The 23,122-nt window shown below is 41.8% G+C and overlaps 1 protein-coding gene across 1 annotated transcript; it reads right to left on the reverse strand.

The window, feature by feature from the left end:
- Window positions 1-551: 551 nt before the first annotated feature.
- On the reverse strand, window positions 552-20,833 carry sash3 (SAM and SH3 domain containing 3). Its single transcript, XM_071410440.1, has 8 exons — window positions 20,556-20,833; window positions 16,830-16,919; window positions 9,913-10,050; window positions 6,436-6,574; window positions 6,171-6,328; window positions 2,881-3,099; window positions 2,447-2,591; window positions 552-1,674 (listed from the first exon to the last, which is right to left on the reverse strand). Exons 1-8 carry the CDS (start codon window positions 20,622-20,624, stop codon window positions 1,430-1,432), a joined length of 1,203 nt encoding a protein of 400 aa, XP_071266541.1. The 5' UTR covers window positions 20,625-20,833; the 3' UTR covers window positions 552-1,429.
- Between the last annotated feature and the right edge of the window lie 2,289 nt (window positions 20,834-23,122).

The raw sequence follows: 23,122 nt of genomic DNA on the forward strand, positions 1-23,122 counted from the left end.
ATCGAGTTGAATAGCATCTTGTCCGAAGCCATGTTTCAGAAAATCGAAGAATATTGCAGTTTTGAGATTCCCGTTGGTAGCAAATCCGCAATCAGAGGTCATCTATCTTATCGTGTACATTGGCGGAGGGAAATAGGTGGCTGGTTTTCCCTTCGCCTTAATTTTACCAGGACCCCCTTCCCTCTGTAACACCGGCATTTCCTCTTGGGTAGCCCGAAAATTTGATTGGAATTACAGAGAGCCCAGGGTAAATGAGTCGAAGTTGAAGCCGGAATTGGGGTATGTAACTGCTGATCTGATTTTCAAAAGTTCTTGTCGGTTGAAAGAAATAAAAGCGGATACATTTTGTGAAAATAAATTAAAAAGAGCTTGTAAAACGGCGGTGATCCAGTATGGCACAATCTATACTGTGCATTCTAGTGTTTTTTTTACTGTTGAGATTACAGAAAAGTCTTAGTGAAGGGCATAGCCTATCCAACCAATCAATTCCTCCTTTCGGAGGTGGCCAGGAAGATATGATCACAATCAGTTCTTTTAATAATCTACACTGGTATAAAAATGTGTTTTATTTCAAATTGAATACAGAAACGTCAACTTAACAACTATGACAGACATACAGATATTAACTTTGATCAACACAACAAAAAGGTCAAACCAAATATACAGCAACTCTGAACACATGAGATATGACTTTGGTGCTGTCAAATGTCTAAAACGTTATATACAGTCCACATACTATCGAAACATTCATTCATAGGTCATATTCAAGAATTGGTTGTCTATTTCCAAAATAACGGTTGAACAAAAAAAAAAAAACATTCAAGCAAAAGCATTACACATTGAAAACTCAATTAAAACATTTAAAATGTTCAAAAGTAATAGATTAAAGATGACAGAATAAAGGATTAAGAAAAAGACACAAGAAAGTAATTTCTTACCTGTCCATTGATGGAAATAGGAATTGCGTGACTATATCAAGTCCGAAACACACAGAAGAATATTACAGTTTTTATGCCCTTAATAACGTCTTAATATTGCCCTGGAAAGATTATATTAATTCTCTCAGTATATATAAAATCCACTCAGAGCTGCTCAAATGCCATGGTATCAGGGAAAAGGATAACACTTTTGTATTTACAGCCTGACCACACCAAGCTTTCAACAAAAAATAGATACTTTCAAAAGGTCTTGCATTCCTCCAAAACATTATCAATAGTTACTGGTGGAGCACATGCTACGGTTGCAGTCCCTATGGCTCTTTTGTTTCAAAAGTATGGGGGCAACAAATGAAAAGACACTCCCTTGCAGTATATATGGCTTAATCCTGATTTCATCACTATTCTGATGGTTTGAATAAATCAACCAATTGTCGTTGGCTTTTGATAAATGTCCATTAGTAAAGTCAACCAACCAAGGTTCTCTTCAGTTCTCAGGAGATCTCCTCATCCACTGTAAGCTCCTGCAGTTGCTCCTCAACAGAACTCAGCTGATCATCCTCGCTCTGTTGCTGTTCTGGCTCCTGGTTAGACTTCTGCTCCATACCAGGCTCTCCCTCTGGTTCATGGCGCCCGTTCTCCATGTTCTCTGTGCTCTCGAAGCAGCCAGAGTCCCTGGGTACGTCACCCTTCTCCTCAGTGCTACTTCCCTCCTCCTCTGGCTCAGACTCGTCATCCGCTGAGGGGGACAAAGACAAAACAATCATCAGCATCAATACAGCATAGATAACGATCCCATCAATTTCAGTTTTGGTCCAAATGCATTGTTTCAGTATGTATGTGCCTCTAATGTCAGGGAAATTGCCTTTAAAGTCAAGTGTAGTGCGACGTCAGCGCAGTGTGGTTCCTTTGAATCCCAGTCGTAGTGTACGTAATTAAAACAGGGAAGCACGTTGAAGCTGCTAGCCCCTCAGGCTAACAGCCAACCAAGCAGTTATGTTCAGAACAGAGGAAACAGCCATAATGATATGGATCATAACTGGTCGGAAACAGGTGTTTAAATGAGGGCTAATTATCTGACTGGAGGGAAGAGAGCTCCCATATCAAAGTGTTTATGAGGGCCAAATGGGGTTTCCTACAGGCCAATGCAGTAACTTGTGAGTGGAATGTTGTACCTTTACTGTACAGTTTGGCTCATGAAATTAAGCTAATTAGGTAACAATTTTCCAAGAAAGGAGAGAAAGCTGAAGATGGCACTGGCTTTGCTGAAAATGTCCTGCATCACATTACATCTTGAAGTACCACATAGGAGGCTATGCTCCCATGTAAATGAGAAATGAATACATACAATGGGGTGATTGCTTACAGGTACATTATGGCATCATCTACCTGTAGTAAAGCATTGCATCTGTGTGCTTAGTTTTTCTGTGATTATTTTGTGATCATGGGCCCCCTATAGTGTTTCTTGTGTGATCTAGTATGTTATTATATAGAATTGAGTGTGGACCTACAGTCACGCAGCAGCTCAGTAGCAGTCAGAATCTTGGTACGTTGCTCAGCATCTGTGATGTTGAGTTCGTTGAGGTGGGACTCCTTCAGCCCGCCAAAGTCCTCCAGGCTTTGGAAGCCGTGCATAGACAGCAGAGAGCCCAGCTCCTGAACAACAGAGAGAATCATCACATTAGCATTAGTATTGCACAATAATCCAAAAATAAATGTTGTTTATTTAACAGGGATTTCTGAGAGCTTCGAATCCAACGCAATTATATGAGATGCGTTGTCAGATACTTATCCAGTTTCACTAATGTCTTTATACAGCACTCTGTTTTAATCCTTTTCCAAATCTGAACTGATCTAAGTTAATAATGATTGCTCTTTGATTGCGTTCTCTAAGCCAATTGTCTATTTGAATCTGTATGAGATTAAGAGGATATGACTGTCTTACGGTGAGACCGATCCTCTCCAGAACTTCCTCCAGGGTCTGGGGCTTGTTTTTGGCCTTGGAGAAGCGGTTCTTGCTGGAGCACATTTTCCTCATGGGCGGCGTGGCCTCGTCCGGTAAGATGTTGACATAGATGAACTTGAAGGTGCCCACCTTGTTGTTGAGCTTCCCTGTCCATGTGCCCACCGGGTCCTTCTCAATGATCTGGATGATGTCGCCTTTCTGCAGGAGAAACAGTGGATGATGAATACCTCGATTCAAACTCGATATATAATACAACGTGACCACATACAGTGCCTTCAGAAAGTATTCATACCCTTTGACTTATTCCACATTTTGTTATGTTACAGCCTGAATTAAATAATGGATGACAGATTTTTGTCTCACCCATCTACACACAACACCACATAATGACAAAGTGAAAACATGTTTAGATTATTTAGCAAATTAGTTGAAAATGAAATACAAAAATCTAATTTACATAAGTATTCACACACTGAGTCAATACTTTGTAGAAGCGCCTTTGACGGCGATTATAGCTTTGAGCCATCTTTGGTATGTCTGTGTCAGCTTCACACATCTGGATTAGGGGATTTTCTCCCCTTTCTTCCTTGCAGATATTCTCAAGCTCTGTTAACTCTGCCATTTCCTGCTTGCTAAAATGCTAATAGTATAGCTAATTTCAGTTTATATGACATAACAAGCAAGTATAGTGTAGAGAATCATTGTACCATCTTAAACGCAGTGAAATATATTTTCCATAAGCTGGTGTACAAAACCATAAGTAAAAGATGCAAAAATGAAACTTAAGAACGGGAAGCATAGAAATAGTGCACATAGAACAGATCTACTGCTTCTTAGACTTGCTTTCAATGAGAATGACAGATCTATAACTGGTCGGTTCACCCAAAAAGTGACATATTGCATCTTTAAGTTAGATGGGGAGTGGCATTGAATAGCAATCTTCAAGTCTTTCCATAGATTTCCAATGGGATTCAAGTCTGGGGTTTTGGCTGGGCCACTCAAGGGCTTTCACATTCTTGTTCTAGCATTGCTTTGGCTGTATACTTGGGGTCATTGTCATGTTGGAACGTAAATCTGCTCCCCGTCTAAGGTAATTTGCAATCGGAAGAAAGTTCTCATCAAGGATATGTCTGTATTTAGCTCCATTCATTGTTCCCTCTATCCCTACCAGTCTCCCAGGCCCTGCAACTGACAAGCATCCCCATAGCATGATGCTGCCACCACCATGTTTCATGGTAGGGATGGTGTTAGACGGGTGATGAGCTGTGCCTGGTTTTCTTCAGACCACAGAATCTCTCATGTGCCGTCATGAGCCTTTTTCTCAGGAGTGTCTGGCCACTCTCCCATAAAGCCCATTGGTTAAGTGTTGTCCTTCTGGCAGGTCCTCCCATCTCAGCCAAGTTCTGTCAGAGTGGTCATGGGTCCTTGGTCATCTCCCTGACCAAGTTCCTTCTTGCCCGGTAGCTCAGTTAGGTCGTACGGCCAGCTCTAGGCTGAGTCTGGGTAGTTCAATACTCTTTTCAATTTCCCAATTAGGAAGACCACTGTGCTCTTGGAAACTTTCAACACTCTAGAAATTGTTTTATACCCTTACCCAGATATATGCCTCATCACAATTCTAACTCGGAGATCTACAGACAGTTCCTTGGACTTCATGGTATAGTTTCTGCTCCGACATGCAATGTCAACTGTGGGACCTTATATAGACAGGTGTGTTTCTTTCTAAATCCTGTCCAAAAAATTGAATTGGCCACAGGGGGACTACGTGTAATTTAATTTAATACATTTGCAGAAATTTCTAAAAACATGTTTTTACTTTGTCATTATAGGGTAAAGGGGTATGAATACTTTCTGAAGGCACTGTACATTTTGTAGTATTATGTGAAGTGGTTCTGTCACCTTTCTGCAGGAGAAACAGTGGATGACTACCTCGATCCAAGCATTATCTGCATTCCAGTTAAGTAGTATATGATCACATACATTTTGTGGTATACAGCATGTGAAGTCGGTCTGTGTAATTATATACTTCACTGAGCTACTCTAATAATAGCTACATGTCTAATCTGGTCAGCGCTCAGTACAATTGGCCCCTATATAGATTCAGCCAAGGATGATGACTAAGGAATCATTATTTTATTTCACAATCTGTTAACAAGTTCTTTCAGGAGGGCCTTACTTGGTAGCCTGGTTAAACCAGTCTGAATGCGACTAGTGGGCAGTATTCGGAAGTTCGGATGACTGACGTGCCCAAAGTAAACTGCCTGTTACTCAGGCTAGGATATGCATATAATTGGTAGTATTGGATAGAAAACACTCTAAAGTTTCCAAAACCGTTAAAATAATGTCTGTGAGTATAACAGAACTGATATAGCAGGCGAAAACCCGAGGAGAATCCATCCGGGATTTTATTTTTTTGAGCTCACCACTCATTATAATGGCTGTCTATGGGAATATGAATGGAATACCTCCCAGATTGCAGTTCCTAGGGCTTCCAGTAGATGTCAACAGTCTTTAGAAAGAGTTTGACTTGTTTTTTGAAAAATTAGCTAGAATTTGTAGTTTTTGTATGTGGCTCCCATTTTGGCTGTAGTGTTGTGGAGCGCGTCGGTGAGGGCGCGCACTTCGTTATTTATCTCTGGTAATGAACATACTATTCTCCTTCTTAAATTTTTGCATTTATTTCCATATCAGGGTACCTGAGTATTGATTAGAAACATTGTTTGACTTGTTTGGACGAAGTTTATTGGTAACTTTCGGGATTCATTTGTATGCATTTTGAACGAGGAAAACCGGTGGATTACTGAGTCAAGCGCGCCAACTAAACTTACTTTTTTGGGATATAAAGAAGGACTTTATCGAACAAAAGGACAATTTGTGATGTAGCTGGGACCCTTTGGATTACAAACAGAGGAAGATCTTCAAAGGTAAGTGATTTATTTTATCGCCATTTCTAACTTTCGTGATGCCTCTGCTTGGTTGGAAAATGTTTAATACGTTTGTATGCGGGGCGCTGTCCTCAGATAATCGCATGGTGTGCTTTTGCCGTAAAGCCTTTTTGAAATCTGACAAAGTGGCTGGATTAACAAGTAGTTAAGCTTTTAATAGATGTAAGACACTTGTATTTTCATGAATGTTAAATATTACGAATTTTGTATTTTGAATTTCGCGCTCTGCAATTTCACCGGATGTTGTCGAGGTGGGGCGCTAGCGGCACGCCTAGCCCAAAGAGGCTAAGTGGACCATCAGCCTGGTTAAACCAAGCTACTTACTTGGAGCTTGAGGGACTCTATGTCATAGGGGCTGGGGATGAAGTCTGTGTGGACACGAGCACGACCACAGAAAGGGCCTGTGTAGGGAGGACTGGTCTCCTCCAGCCTCATGCTGTCTCTCTGGCTGTAGCCACTGTCCAGGCTCTGGCGGTCCCCACCTGTTGTAATACACAACACCCATAGTCAGATAATCACTGGAAATCACTTGGCTTGGTTAGATACTTGGCTTAGTTAGATATAGGTTAAATAAACTATCTTAACTTACACCCAGAGAGCTGGTGAGAGATGGGGCTGTGGACAGTGTCCTCGGAGCCATTGGAGCACACAGATGTCCTATTGCCTGCTGTCAGGCCTGACATCCAGTCTGTGGTGGGAGACAGGGAACTCTCCTCACCACTTTCCCCCTGTATACATAAAGAATATTATTTAGGTGTTCAATAACAGACAGAGCCTCCAGGTCAAAATATGCCCTAACCATAGACATATATTCGTTATACAAAAAAAGTGTTGTGTATATACATATATTTAGTTTATATCTCTTGGCCCTAACATGGGGCTATAGTACACCCACAGACAGCTGTCTGGGGACCCCACATTAGAAAAGTCACTCCAAAGTATACTGTGCTGTAGCGTAGCCTTGTCAGTGGTGCAAAAAATACCCAATTGTCATACTTGAGTAAAAGTAAAGATACCTTAATAGAAAATGACTCAAGTAAAAGTCACCCAGTAAAATACTACTTGAGTAAAAGTCTAAAAGTATTTGGTTCTAAATAGACTTAAGTATCAAAAGTAAAAGAATAAATCGTTTCAAATTCCTTACATTTAGAAAAAGCAGACAGCACCATTTTCTTGTTCGGAAAGTGAGCCATGGGCAACACTCAGATGTCATTTATAAAAGCATGTGTGTTTAGTGAGTCCGCCAGATCAAAGGCAGTAGGGATGACGACATGTTCTCTTTGTAAGTGTGTGAATTGGACAATTTTTCTGTCCGGCTAAGCATAAAAAATGTAACAAGTACTTTTGGGTGTCAGGGAAAATGTATGGAGTAAAAAGTTCATTGTAATTGTTTTATTTATTTAACTACGCAAGTCAGTTAAGAAATTCTTATTTACAATGACAGCCTACCCCGGTCAAACCCTAACTGGGCCAATTGTGCGCCGCCTTATGGGAGTCCCAATCACAGCCAGTTGTGATACAGCCTGGAATCGAACCAGGGTCTGTAGTGAAGCTTCTAGCACTGAGATGTAGTGCCTTAGACTGCTGCGCCACTTGAAAAAAAACTTTTATTTCGGGAGATACCCAAAAAAACGACTTAAGTAGTACTTTAAAGTATTTTTACTTAAGTACTTTACACCACTGAGCCTTGTATGGTAGAATGAGTTATAGCTGTGAAAGCCTTTGTTTGGATGCTATTTGAAATGTGACCACTAGGGGGAGGCACTATCAACCTTTTGAAAATATTCATATAAAAGGTGTACAGTATTTAGACACAGGTAACTGCCAAAATAATGGAAACACTTGAGTTAATAAGGGATACAATGTATATTGAAAGCAGGTGCTTCCCCACAGGTGTGGTTCCTGAGTTAATTCAGCAATCAACATCCCATAACGCTTAGGGTCATGTATAAACATTCTGGGCAGGCAATTATTTTGTCTACCATGGCTATGCCCTCAAAGGATGACAATGCCCCCATCCACAGATAACAAGTGGTCACTGAATGGTTTGATGAGCATGAAAACTATATGCCATGGCCGTCTCAGTCACCAGATCTCAACCCAATTGAACACTTATGGAAGATTCTGTAGCGGTGCCGGAGACAGCGTTTTCTACCACCATCAACAAAACACCAAATTATGGAATTTCTTGTGGAAGAATGGTGTCACATCACTCCAATAGAGTTCCAGACACTTGTAGAATATATGGCAAGGTGCATTGAAGCTGTTCTGGTGGCCTAACACCCTACTAAGATACTTTATGTCTATGTTGCCTTTACTTGAATTGTCATATGATATACAGGTAATAAAGTGACTGTCATTTTCAGGGTTAAACTAAATATCTATGCCCCACAAAAATATATCACATTTATGAATCTATATCTGATTTTTGCAATATAAATGTTGATGTTTACAATATTAACAACTCGGCAAAAAACGAAACGTCCTCTCACTGTCAACTGCGTTTATTTTCAGCAAACTTAACTTGTAAATATTTGTATGAACATAACAAGTTTCAACAACTGAGACATAAACTGAACAAGTTCCACAGATTTGTGACTAACAGAAATTGAATAATGTGTCCCTGAACAAAGCGGGAGTCAAAATCAAAAGTAACAGTCAGTATCTGGTGTCGCCACCAGCTGCATTAAATACTGCAGTGCATCTCCTCCTCATGAACTGCACCAGATTTGCCCGTTCTTGCTGTGAGATGTTACCCCACTCTTCCACCAAAGTTCCTGGACATTTCTGGGGGGAATGGCCCTAGCCCTCACCCTCCGATCCAACAGGTCCCAGGCATGCTCAATGGGATTGAGATCCGGGCTCTTCGCTGGCCATGGCAGGACACTGACATTCCTGTCTTGCAGGAAATCACGCACAGAACGAGCAGTATGGCTGGTGGCATTGTCATGCTGGAGTGTCATGTCAGGATGAGCCTGCAGGAAGAGTACCACATGAGGGAGGAGGATGTCTTCCCTGTAACGCACAGCATTCAGATTGCCTGCAATGACAACAAGCTCAGTCTGTTGATGCTGTGACATACCGCCCCAGACCACGGCGGACCCTCCACCTCCAAATCAATCCCGCTCCAGAGTACAGGACTCGGTGTAACGCACATTCCTTCGACGATAAACGCGAATCCGACCTCACCCCTGGTGAGACAACTGTGACTCGTCAGTGAAGAGCACTTTTTGCCAGTCCTGTCTGGTCCAGCGACGGTGGGTTTGTGCCCATAGGCGACGTTGTTGCCGGTGATGTCTGGTGAGGACCCGCCTTACAACAGGCCTACAAGCCCTCAGTCCAGCCTCTCTCAGCCTATTGCGGACAGTCTGAGCACTGATGGAGGGATTGTGCTTTCCTGGTGTAACTCGAGCAGTTGTTGTTACCATCCTGTACCTGTCCAGCAGGTGTGATGTTCAGATGTACCGATCCTGTACAGGTGTTGTTACATGTGGTCTGCCACTGCGAGGACGATCAGCTGTCCATCCTGTATCCCTGTAGCACTGTCTTAGGCGTCTCACAGTACGGACATTGCAATGTATTGCCCTGGCCACATCTGCAGTCCTCATGCTTCCTTGCAGCATGCCTAAGGCACGTTCACGCAGATGAGCAGGGACCCTGTGCATCTTTCTTTTGGTGTTTTTCAGAATCAGTAGAAAGGCCTCTTTAGTGACCTTAATTGCCTACCGTCTGTAAGCTGTTGGTGTCTTAACAACCGTTCCACAGGTGCATGTTCATTAATTGTTTATGGTTCATTGAACAAGCATGGGAAACAGTGTTTAAACCCTTTACAATGAAGATCTGGGAAGTTATTTGGATTTTTACGAATTATCTTTGAAAGACAGGGTCCTGAAAAAGGGCCGTTTCTTTTTTTGCTGAGTTTAATTGCCATTTTATTAGACAACCTGTCAGTTATGATGATTTATTGGTAAGGAGACAGACATCACGTTGTAAGCTTTGGAACGATCTTTGGTAAGACCAAACCATATAGCATTATGGGCACTGTAGTATATCACGCTACACTTACCCCCTCCTCTGCCAGAGCCTTCTGTACCGTCTTGGAAGTTTTGCGGGTCATGGTGCGTGAGATGACGTTACGCCACGACTTCTTCCCCTGCTTACTGCCACTCTTCACTGCATCGTCCACAGGCATATCCTCTGGCACCTAAAAGGTTCGTTTTGGTTACCATTTCAACATTTACTTAAGTTTGTCTTTGCAAGATGTGGGTGTTGTGTGCTGTTTTTATCTATGTGGATCACAAATGAAGTGCACAGGGTCACCTAACTAGGGCTGTGGCGGTCATTAAGTTATGTCAGCCGGGGATTGTCAAGCAAATAGCTGCCGGTCTCACGGTAATTGAGCGTTAATTAACATAAAACAGGTTTAGCATCTCCTGTCTTCCATGCATAAGCCACTGATGCAGACCTTTGGAACATCTAGCATACATTTTAAAAGTCTAATAAATCCTATTAAAATAGCCTACACCATCACAACAAATCCATTCATTATTTCAGACAAGTCTAAAAAAACATGACATGAATAAAATGTAGTCTATTTCAGAAGAACAGATTAGCATACTCTGAGATGCCCTTTTATAAAGGCCCTGATCTGGCTATACCATATTGTGAGCTACACTAGTTCATTTAGAAGGCAAGACACCTTGCTTAGAATTCCGTGGCATTATTTTATATTTTATAGTATGAACAATACAATTGAATACATTCTAAGGCTGCATGATGCTACTCTAATGGTGATTTGAAAAAGGTTGCATGCAAAGCTCTGCTTTGTTTCTTGTGCAGGCTACACACACTTCATCAGTCTCTCATTCACAATTTGACAAGCAAGAATTTCCTGGCGGCATCCCCCTTGTGTGGCCATAATGCCCCTTTAAAAAATCCATGCCTTTTGTGGCCAAAGTGGCCGTTGTGCTCTTGGTCTGAATATAATAATTAGAATTCCCTTCTCCCGGCTACCAATCGTTGTGCTTCAAAGCACCTCTCTCAGATATCTCAATTCTTATTATAAACTGGATGGTTTGAGCTCTGAATGCTGATTGGCTGACAGCCGTGATATATCAGACCACATACCATGGGCATGACAAAACATGTATTTTTATTGTTCTAATTACATCGGTAAACAGTTTATAATAGCAGTTGCATCGTGCCTAAGAACAGCCCTTAGCCGTGGTATTAAGCCATATACCACAACCCCTTGTGCCTTATTTGTTAATTAGCCAATGCCCATCACGTGATCTGGTCCTTCTCACAGGCATCTCAGCTCCGAAGTAGGCTACAAGTGCAGACAGACACATCTGGGACGCAACTGTGCGTGTCCTCCTTATCAAATTCCGAGGCGCATATTGAAAATGTGAGAAGAACTGTCCACATTTACTTTTTGTCAGCCAACAAGATGAGTAGACCTTACGAACAGCAAAAGCACTAGCCTATGTCAATCTGCTCTCCCCCATAGTACAAAATGTACCTATTCTATTGGTCACCTTGTCCCTGTGTGCGAGAAATAAATATTCCAAACATGCTCTGGGACAGTTGTTGTGGGATGCGATAGATCCCAAAGTAATACAACCACTCTCTTAAAACTTCTTGACGCTAGGGGCCAGATTTTTTATTTTTTTAATAACGTTCCCAAGGTAAACGGACTATTTCTCAGTCCCAGATCGTAGAATATGCATATAATTTACAGATGATTAGGATAGAAAACACTCCAAAGTTTCCAAAACTGTCAAAATATTGTCTGTGAGTATAACAAAACTGATTCTGCAGGCGAAAACCTGAGGAAATCCAACCCGGAAGTGCATTAAAAAAAAATATTTCCTGTTCCGTTGCCTGCCCCTCTTCCATTTAAAGGGGTATCAACCAGATTCCTTTACCAATGGCTTCCTCAGCCTGTGACCAGGCTTTAGACATAGTTTGAGGCTTTTATTTTGACAAATGAGCGAGATTTTCCAGAACGAGTCAGGTGTCCTTTGATTAGTTCCTGTGCGCGAGAGGGTTAGCTCGACATTTTCTTTCTCTCTTTTATTGAATAGGTTACCGTCCGGTTGAAATATTATCGATTATGTATGTTAAAAACAACCTGAGGATTGATTATAAAAAACGTTTGACATGTTTCTACGAACATTACGGATACTTTTGGGAATTTGTCTGCCTTTCAGGAATGGAACGAGGCTGTGGTTTTCTGAACATAACACACAACCCAAATGACGTTTTTTTGTTATAAAACTAATATTTATCGAACAAAAATAACATTTATTGTGTAACTGGGAGTCTCGTGAGTGCAAACATCCGAAGATTATCAAAGGTACGCGATTAATTTTATTGCTTTTCTGACTTTCGTGACCAAGCTAATTAAGGCTAGCTGTTGTGTAGCATTGATTGATACACTCACAAACGCTTGGATTGCTTTCGCTGTAAAGCATATTTTCAAAATCTGACACGATAGGTGGATTAACAACAAGCTAAGCTGTGTTTTGGTGTATTTCACTTGTGATTCCATGATTATAAATATTTTTTGTATTATTTTTGAATTGGCGCTTTGCAATTCAGTGGTTGTTTAGGAAAATGATCTCGTAATCGGGATCTGTGCGCCAAGAAGTTTTTAAACTATTAGGCTATTTCTTCACATAAGCGCAGCAATGTGCACACGGCAGTAGGCTATAAGCACAAGTGTTCCAAAATGCAATCAATTACCTGGAAAACACTGTTCTCAAAAGTGACCGCAAATGCAATTATGCATGTAATGCTTTATTATAAAGGTGCATTTTTATGGTGAAAATGGACTTCCCCAAACTTGAAACTCGCGTGCCGTCTATCTATGCCAATTAGGCTCTACACTGGTAGGCTCTGCTTAATTATTATTATTATATATTTTTTACTCCCCAATTTGACCAGCCAAACCGCGCTTCTTAACACCCGCCCACTTAACCCGGAAGCCAGCCACACCAATGTGTCGGAGGAAACTCCACCCAACTGACGACCGAAGTCAGCCTGCAGGTGCCCTTCCCACCACAAGGAGTCGATAGAGCGCGATGAGCCAAGTAAAGCCCCCCCGGCCAAACCCTCCCATAACCCGGACGATGCTGAGCCAATTGTGCGCCACCCTATAGGTCTCCCGGTCACGGCCGGTTGTGACACAGCCTGTGGTCAAACCCGGGTCTGTAGTGACGCCTCAAGCGCAGTGCCTTAGACCGCTGCGCCACTCTGGAGGCCCCAGAATTTTAAGAAGTTATTTGGTCACTTAGTTGTGATACAAACCTTATCCAGACATATAGGACTATGGGCTAAGCTACATGAAGTGGGCGACTATGATTTGAAAAAGTTGCCAAGTAAAAAGTCATGCACTGTTTCTTGCCTTACTGAACAAGCTGGGCATCATTCATAAGTGATAGGTTAATATTGTCATCCATCAGACTATTATTAATTTAATCTTGTCTTTACATTTACTAAATAATATATTTGTGAAATTTGTTTGATTTAGAATGAACCCTTATCATACACCGGTCACGCAACAGGGGCAGGGGGAAAAAATACATATAAAATATTAACTTAAAAAGCGAATGTAGGACTCTTTTCCCATGGTTCATTTTCATGCCACCCAGGTAGGCTATACTCCTGTTGTAAAAGATAAGCAATGTGCTTAACATTAGGAAACTTGAGAAATAAATATAGTCTATAGCCTATAGAAAGCTGATGTTTTTTTTTAAGAGGCATCTCAACTCTTTTCTCACGCAATTGCATAGCCTATATACAGTGGGGAGAACAAGTATTTGATACACTGCCGATTTGGCAGGTTTTCCTACTTACAAAGCATTTAGAGGTCTGTAATTTTTATCATAGGTACACTTCAACTGTGAGAGACGGAATCTAAAACAAAAATCCAGAAAATCACATTGTATGATTTTTAAGTAATTAATTTGCATTTTATTGCATGACATAAGTATTTGATACATCAGAAAAGCAGAACTTAATATTTGGTACAGAAACCTTTGTTTGCAATTACAGAGATCATACGTTTCCTGTAGTTCTTGACCAGGTTTGCACACACTGCAGCAGGGATGTTGGCCCACTCCTCCATACAGACCTTCTCCAGATCCTTCAGGTTTCGGGGCTGTCGCTGGGCAATACGGACTTTCAGCTCCCTCCAAAGATTTTCTATTGGGTTCAGGTCTGGAGACTGGCTAGGCCACTCCAGGACCTTGAGATGCTTCTTACGGAGCCACTCCTTAGTTGCCCTGGCTGTGTGTTTCGGGTGGTTGTCATGCTGGAAGACCCAGCCACGACCCATCTTCAATGCTCTTACTGAGGGAAGGAGGTTGTTGGCCAAGATCTCGCGATACATGGCCCCATCCATCCTCCCATCAATACGGTGCAGTCGTCCTGTCCCCTTTGCAGAAAAGCATCCCCAAAGAATGATGTTTCCACCTCCATGCTTCACGGTTGGGATGGTGTTCTTGGGGTTGTACTCATCCTTCTTCTTCCTCCAAACACGGCGAGTGGAGTTTAGACCAAAAAGCTCTATTTTTGTCTCATCAGACCACATGACCTTCTCCCATTCCTCCTCTGGGTCATCCAGATGGTCATTGGCAAACTTCAGACGGGCCTGGACATGCGCTGGCTTGAGCAGGGGGACCTTGCGTGCGCTGCAGGATTTTAATCCATGACGGCGTAGTGTGTTACTAATGGTTTTCTTTGAGACTGTGGTCCCAGCTCTCTTCAGGTCATTGACCAGGTCCTGCTGTGTAGTTCTGGGCTGATCCCTTACCTTCCTCATGATCATTGATGCCCCATGAGGTGAGATCTTGCATGGAGCCCCAGACCGAGGGTGATTGACCATCATCTTGAACTTCTTCCATTTTCTAATAATTGCGCCAACAGTTGTTGCCTTCTTACCAAGCTGCTTGCCTATTGTCCTGTAGCCCATCCCAGCCTTGTGCAGGTCTACAATTTTATCCCTGATGTCCTTACACAGCTCTCTGGTCTTGGCCATTGTGGAGAGGTTGGAGTCTGTTTGATTGAGTGTGTGGACAGGTGTCTTTTATACAGGTAACGAGTTCAAACAGGTGCAGTTAATACAGGTAATGAGTGGAGAACAGCAGGGCTTCTTAAAGAAAAACTAACAGGTCTGTGAGAGCCGGAATTCTTACTGGTTGGTAGGTGTTCAAATACTTATGTCATGCAATAAAATGCAAATTAATTACTTAAAAATCATACAATGTGATTTTCAGAATTTTTCTTTTTGATTCTGTCTCTCACAGTTGAAGTGTACCTATGATAAAAATTACAGACCTCTACATGCTTTGTAAGTAGGAAAACCTGCAAAATCAGCAGTGTATCAAATACTTGTTCTCCCCACTGTAAATGTTGCGCAACATGAGTTCATGGGCTCTCATGAAGTGTTTGATTTGATTTTCGATCACATTTGCATTGACGCCAGAGTGATTAGAAGAACAATAGAGTGCTGAGTACCAGGCAGTAAGCAAGTTTGGCCGGCTACTTATGACCATCAGCAACAGAGCTTGGAGAAGCGTAGTTACCATGACTAAACGGTCACGTGGAATTTGACTGTGGTGTGGCGGTAATACGGTCACCATAACAGCCCTACACCTAACCTAACTGATTTCATACACAAAAATGTAAGTGATCAATGTAACTTGTGTGATGATGTGCTCTAGAATGGTTCATGCACACGCGTCACACACACAAACAGATTGCAGTGTTTGACGTGAATCAGTGATTGGGATGCTGTGTCGGGAGAGTACTTTCAGTGAAGCTTGGCTGTGATGACAGTTTGTGTGTGTGTCACCGGCAGAAGGCCCAGAGAGAGAGAGAAGAGCAGAGCATGGCACAGTGAGTCATACTAGCTCCTCCCCACAGGGCTACAGTGCTGTGTCAGTATGGCTGTATGGTGAACATGGAAGATTACAACCCCATCTTCAGCACAACAGACCACATCACCACACGTGCTGTAAACACATACTGCAGATTTCTCACATACATACAGAGCAAAACTTGAAAATAAATGCAGAAACACATACAAAAGCATGGATGCACGCACGCACCTACAAAATCATTAGAACATTGCATATCTCATTATTTAATCATTTCCGGAGGTGGATTAGTTGTAGTGAATGAGATCTGGCTGAAAAGCAGCAGACTGTCTGGAAGACACAGCAGCCAGCGGTTCTCTGCTTGACTAGCTTTTACAGAGGACATCCTGCTCTGGTATTTCTGTCCTTCTGTCTCTCAATGTGGTTTGATTTACACGCAGCTCTAAGCTTCATCCTCTGAACTTCCTCTCATTGTTGAAAACCTCTTCTAAACTTCTACCTCTGTCTAACTTCCAGTCGTACTGTTTTTAAAATACAGTAGAGAAATAAATGCTATCCATTCAAGTTTGATTATATTGTCATCAACGTGAAACTGAGGAAGTACAGAACTTGGCTATAGTTGGTATCAGTTGTCGACAGTTCTTTGTTTTTAGCAATTTTTGGGAAGCATGAACTGCAAACTTCCATTTATCGTTAAAGATTCAAACACTGATGTCAGTTTTCCCTTTGTGTTCAATAGACAATTTAGTGTGAATGTGGGTATGGTTGAAACTCAGTTGTTGCATGAACGTTAACCAGTATGTCCTCCGTCGAGGAACAAGTACTTTTAGAATTTCAGTAAACTAAGAGATTGAATTGTGAAACCTCCCTGTATTTATTTAATCAATTTTTGCTATTAAACTGTAACCTGATGGGATTATGTGAATACATATGGCTGCCAATGGAAGACAGGAGAGGCTTTTGTTTTTAATAGAGGTAGTTTGGTGAACCATGCTCATGTAACCTTCCCTAAGGCCTGAAGAATTGCTTTAGCTCAGAGGGCTAACACAGCATACTGGAGACCCGGGTTCAAAGCCAGTCAGTCTCACTGTGAACTTACTGTGTAGTCCAAGTTGAACTCCTTGTCCACCACTACTGGGGACTTGGGCTTCATGAAGTCCTTGAAACTGCTGGACCTCTGCAGGGTGAGCTGTGGAGACAGAGGGAGGACACAGATGATTCATGTAGGGGAGACCTAGAGAAATACACATTTTAGTCATAAAAAAGATAATCTCGACATTCAAGTCATGTGGTCTTAAAAACGATATTTTGGCACCCAGAGAGTTCTCCTCGTAAAATACGCGGACAGTTGTAATAGAGACAATGAGCCAGGAGGAGATAGAACCTTGGCATGATGTCTAAATACAGTAGAGAACACATGGTTGCATTTATCATTTTGGAAACTTTTTTTTTTTAGATTTGAGGAAGAAGAAACTATCAGATACAGCTGAGAAGAAGAGCCAAAATGTCACTGTGGCCACTCTTTGGGGGTTTAGGCCTGGTTATGGTTCAGGCCTCCTGTTGAGCACTTACAGTAATGACAAACTCTGAATCATCAAGTTTATTAAAATGAGACCTTAACAAAACCGATTCCTCTTATTTTATGAAGCGCCTACATTCAACTAAATGTACCTGATAAACATTTCTCAGAACATTAGAAACAGCTGTGTACAGAGTTTATTGTTTGGGTTGTTGGTTGAAATCACTCCTGAGCTAGTACTTTTCACACTGATGTTTCACTATACGTGGTATCACGTCCTTATCAGTCGAGATTCACAGAATAAATCTCTATATCAGACAGGCTTAGTCATAACGCTAGCTCGGCAGGTCGTCATGGGATATTTAGTCATATATTATGGGATATGTATCCTTACAGTATATCCTGATCAATATCTGACTACAGGTCAAAAGGACACTGCTGCTCCCAAAGCTGCCTGCACAGATGGTGACTGTATTAAAAAGTGCATTTTGTACCTTTCCTGGATCACAAATCAATACAGTGGGCTGATCCCAACCAGGTTGTACCAGCATGCAGCATGAGACACGGCTTACACAGATCTACAAAGCTTAGACGCAGTCAATAACATTATAGAATACTGTTCCCAAAATATGGCAAAGATAAAAGCTGAAGTCATGTCTGCTGTTTTATAGACTAGTATGCTTCTATTTGCTCAATGCCTCCATCTCTAGTCTCTCCAATGCATTTCAATACACCCCTTAATTAGCCTTTACATCTGTTCTCATCTCTAATTATACACTTCAGTTATGAATCAAAAATAGTCCCATCTGTGATTACACATATGATTGATTCTCAATTTGATACTGTACTGAGAATCAATACAGAAATCGTTGATGCGGTCGAACAGTTTCCACTTGGAGTTCCCTATAGCGATAGGGCAGAGTGGGGTAAGTTGAGAATTATTTTTTTACATTCACTCCGTCAAGAGATGAGGGAAGGGAATTATTGTATTCTTTCTAACAAAAATACATACCTAAAATTTCAGGATGTTGTGTATCCCTGGAAATAATAATTAATGTAAACATTACAGTTTTGAAAACATAACTTGTCCAAAAAAGGTGGTCTCTTGGCACAACTTATCCTGGGTATATGGGGCAAGTTGAGCCACCGGACAGGGTAAGTTAAGCCGCCTACAAATTTCTGTACTGAATGAAATATTACCACTACCTTTTTAAAACCATGTCTATATTTATTTTTCAAACACCATTCAACGCAATCACACCCCCTTTTTCTCCCCTATTTCGATCTTGTTTCATCGCTGCAACTCCCAAACGGGCTTGGGAGGCGAAGATCGAGTCATGTGTCCTCCGAAACATGACCAGCCAAACCGCGCTTCTTAACACCCGCCCACTTAACCCGGAAGCCAGCTGCACCAATGTGTCGGAGGAAACACCATTCAACTGGACGACAGAGGTCAGCGTGCAGGCGCCCGGCCTGCCACAAGGAGTTGCTAGAGCTCGATGAGCCAAGTAAAACCCCCCAGCCAAACCCTCCCCTAACCCGGATGACGCTGGGCCAATTGAGCGCCGCTTTATGGGACTCCCGATCACAGCCGGTTGTGATACAGCACGAGATCGAATCCTGATCTCTAGTGACGCCTCTAGCACTGCCTTAGACCGCTGCGCCACTCGGGAGGCCCCATTTGCTCTTTTATTCATTTTAAGAATCTTTTAACACAGGCTTAACACCAAACAAACACTTACTACTTTTTAAAAACACTTTTAACACAGTCCAGGCCCTTTTTTACCTCATATCCTAGCAATAATGCCTTGCATTACGCCTGGGAAGAAAACACTTCAATTTGCTATTGGCTCAACTTACCCCAAGGCAAACATTTGGACTATATTAGCCCACACAGCTACAGTACAAGGATGGACTTTCATGCTAGCTTTAGGACCTCATATTGAAGCTTTTAGAGACACCAACTGATGTATAGAAATATTTTTAAATATCTACTATGCTTTAGAATTAACCATCATGAAACCTCTAACTCTTTTTTGGACCTAACTTGCTGACCCCTTTTTCATGTTTTGTTCTTCACAGACTCCATGAAATTATTAAACATTGTGTGTATGGTTTCCTAGAAACAAGGGCGTCTCAACTTACCCCACTATACCCTAAGCAGCCATTACTTTCCATATGACACCATGGCCTATGTTGATATCCACCTCTCCTTCTTGCCCCTATCTAAAAATCCACAGATTGTGGGTACATGTTGGGCAACTGTCAGCATCCAATCGCTGCAGGTGTCTAGACAGCCTTGGTGGCAATAGTGGTCGATGTCGTCTCTCCCTGATGCCACTGAATTAGAGGGAACAACTTCTCAGAGAAGATAGAGTTTGTGTAGTTTATTATGATAGGCATTAGTATCGTCTAATATCCATTAGGTGATCTTGCTGAGGAGCAAATAATTTGCCTTGTCTAGCATCAAAACCCACCGAAGCCCACTTTTCAGATACAGTATATCTGCTCCTGAACAATAGAGTCTTTGCATTCAGTTTGACCTTTCATCTATTTCTCAACTATTGCGTGTCATGGTGGTGAGGAGCAGTGAGGTGATGAGATGTGTAATGATGAAACTTGGATAGAAGCGTAGAATATGCATGCAGATGGAAAACAAGGGCACTGGTGTTAAACACAGGAGAATAGCTGTTACCCAACCAAGCCAGTAGAGCTTTAGAGCGAGAAGCCACAAAATGCCTAAGAATGACTCAAACTGAATGTAGCTGCTACGTCCATGGCCAATAGCAATGAATCATACAGCAATATTAGAGGAACTAAGGTTTAGTGCCATGAGATGCAATACTTTGTCTTTTTAACCCTGACAACCAAGGCTTCCATCTATTTCAGTTCTAAGTTTCAGAAGAATTTTTTCAGGTCACCACAAAGGTTTCTTCTTCTAAGCCTGTGTTGCAAAACCTGTCAGTGTTTGCTGCACATACAGACAATAGGCTAATGTGCCTCTCACCACCATCAGTGTTTGAGTTAGTACAAGGGGACGAGCCAGAGAAAGTAGCACTCTAAATTACTGTCCATCATGTGGTCATTGATCAATAAGATGAACACGTTGTGCTGTTCTCGTTTTAGCAAAAAACATTTTTTTCACTTGATTTTTCACTGCTCATTTTGAAGAAAAAAAAGTTGCAGTCCAAAGCCCTTTTTTGCAGTGTTCAGACAGCGCTTCTCCTCTTGTCATTGCACTTTGTATCATCATTACTCACAGACACAATCCTCTCATCCAAACACAGACACGCCGAACCTCCTCACCTTCTTCTTCTGCACCTTCTCCTGCACCTGCTCTTTCTCTGAGGCATTGGAAGGTTTACGCCGTAACATTGTTCCTCTATCGTTCCTCCTGCTATTATTTCTGGTCAAACAGTGGAGAGACGGGCACCAACGCAGACTTCAGCAGCTCCTGTCACTCTGGTGTCACTTCTAGAGAACTCTGACAAAACAGTAGAGGCAAAAAGAGTGACTTCCTGTTTGACAGAGTGGAGCACAGAGACTGAGAGGAAGACACATGACCACACAGGAAGTGGAGAAGCAAACTTCTGTAGGCGCTTTGGTTTGGGTTTGACAGAGAAACTCAACATTTGCTTATATATTTTTTCTTCTCCATTTTCATTATTTTAATAAACTTGCGTGCCAGGCTTTTTGGACGTACATTGTTGGTGAAAGTGGCGATTCATCTCTTAAGTTCACAAAACTAATGGTTGATATCAGTGGATGCTGGTGAGAGGAGCTATAGGAGGATGGGCTCATTGTAATGGCTGGAATGGAATAAATGGAACAGAGTCAAACATCTGGTTCGACACCGTTTGATACCGTTCCGTTTATGCCATTCCAGCCATTACAATGAGCCTGTCCACTTATAGCTCCTCCCACCAGCCTCCACTGGTTGATATAGTCAGAAAAAGTAATTGTTCTAATCAAATTTGTCTAAAATAGGGGATAGCTAACATAAAATAGGGGTTAAGCCATGGAAAACAAGAGTAGCCAGCAGTTAAAGATGACAATTGTTCTGTGTCGGTAGGCCTACTCTGTCTGGGATGGGAAGGTAGGCCTACTCTGTCTGGGGTGGGAAGGTAGGCCTACTCTGTCTGGGGTGGAAAGGTAGGCCTACTCTGTCTGGGGTGGGAAGGTAGGCCTACTCTGTCTGGGGTGGGAAGGTAGGCCTAACTTTCAAAAGTACCATGCTCAGATTCCTAATGATGTCTCAGATTTAATTATTTGCAAACAGGGACAGTTTCGTATCAAACAACACACACTGATTTGGCATTGGAGAAATATGATACGATGAACACATAGGGTTACGCAACCCTGCTGCCCTATATACATAGACTTGGACTCACTGGCCACTTTAATGGCCAGAAGTGGTAGGTATCCTAGTGGTTAGAGTATTGGGCTAGTAACCAGAAGGTTGGTGGATTGAATCCCCAAACTGACAAGGTAAAAATGTGTCGTTCTGCTCCTGAACAATGCAGACTGTTCCTAGGCCATCATTGTAAATAAGAATTTCTTCTTAACTGACTTGCCTAGTTAAATATACATTTATGGAACACTAGTCACTTTAATAATGTTTACATACTGATTTACTCATCTCATATTTATATACTGTATCCTGTTCTACGGTATTTTAGTCAATGCCACTCTGACATTGCTCAATCTAATATTTCTATATTTCTTAATTCCATTCTTTTACATGTGTGTATTATTGTGAATCGTTTTTAGATACTACTGCACTGTTGGATCTAGGAACACAAGCGTTTTGCTACACCCACAATATCTGCTAAATGTGTGTATGTGACCAATAAAATTTGATTTGATTTTATCTGTGTCCATTCTTAGCTTGTAATTTCTGTAATTTGTGTGGTATTAATTGTATGAAATGTTTATTAAAGGCAATTTTTCTCGAACCTGCAATTACGATGATGGATTCATGTTTCCAAAATGTTACCGCAAGTGACGCGTTTTAACGTTCAGAACAAGCATCGGGGCTCTTAACAAAACTCCCCAGAATACACTCAAAAGGCACTAACGGCAGTTAGTGTCTATGAATGGGTTAAACAAGTTCATGCCTCCCTCCTGTCTATATTTACCTCTTGCAAAACAAGAAAGGCAGATCCACCAGAGTGCAAGAAATGAATCATATTTTGCATGTAAAAGAAGTAGTGGAGGTTTTCTTCCTCTTAACCCTAACATACAGTAGGGGCCTACTGAAATACAGTACTGGGGTCGGGAGTAAAACCCAACCCTGGCTTGAAAGCTGCCATCCCTTTTGGCATTCACTCCTCCACATCCTATCTGCTATGAGTGCTCATCATTAGAGTTTTCAAAGTGCTATTCACTTGTTGTTGGGCACTGTTACAAGTCATGCCAGTCATACGAACTGCTGGCCAGAAGAAGATGACGTCCACCTTTTATAGTGATTTCTGTCTGATAGAGGTGCTACTTGAGGTTGTGTATGATAGAGATGCTAGTTGAGGATTCGAGCACTGAGCCAGCTTCACAAAAATACCCAAAGTATTTTTATCAGAGCAGACCTGAACCCTGGAAGTGAAAGCCAACAAGAGATGACACATTTAGAAACTGAAGCTGCTGGGCAGGTGTAAATCCCTGACACAGGAGAAACACACAGCCTGCCCGACCAGAAACACATCCATGTTGATCCTTGATAAGGTATACAGAGTGGTCTGTCAAATCACACATTTCCCTGTGGATTCTATTTCTAGGATTTTCTTTATCGTCCATCGGTTGATTTCCTTGGTTGTTATTGGCTCAAGGTAGAAGTTGTCCTTGATTTAGGACCAGATTACCCTGCCCCTCAATACTAA

Source organism: Salvelinus alpinus, chromosome 7 (assembly GCF_045679555.1).
Source record: "Salvelinus alpinus chromosome 7, SLU_Salpinus.1, whole genome shotgun sequence".
Classification (NCBI taxonomy): Eukaryota; Metazoa; Chordata; class Actinopteri; order Salmoniformes; family Salmonidae; genus Salvelinus; species Salvelinus alpinus.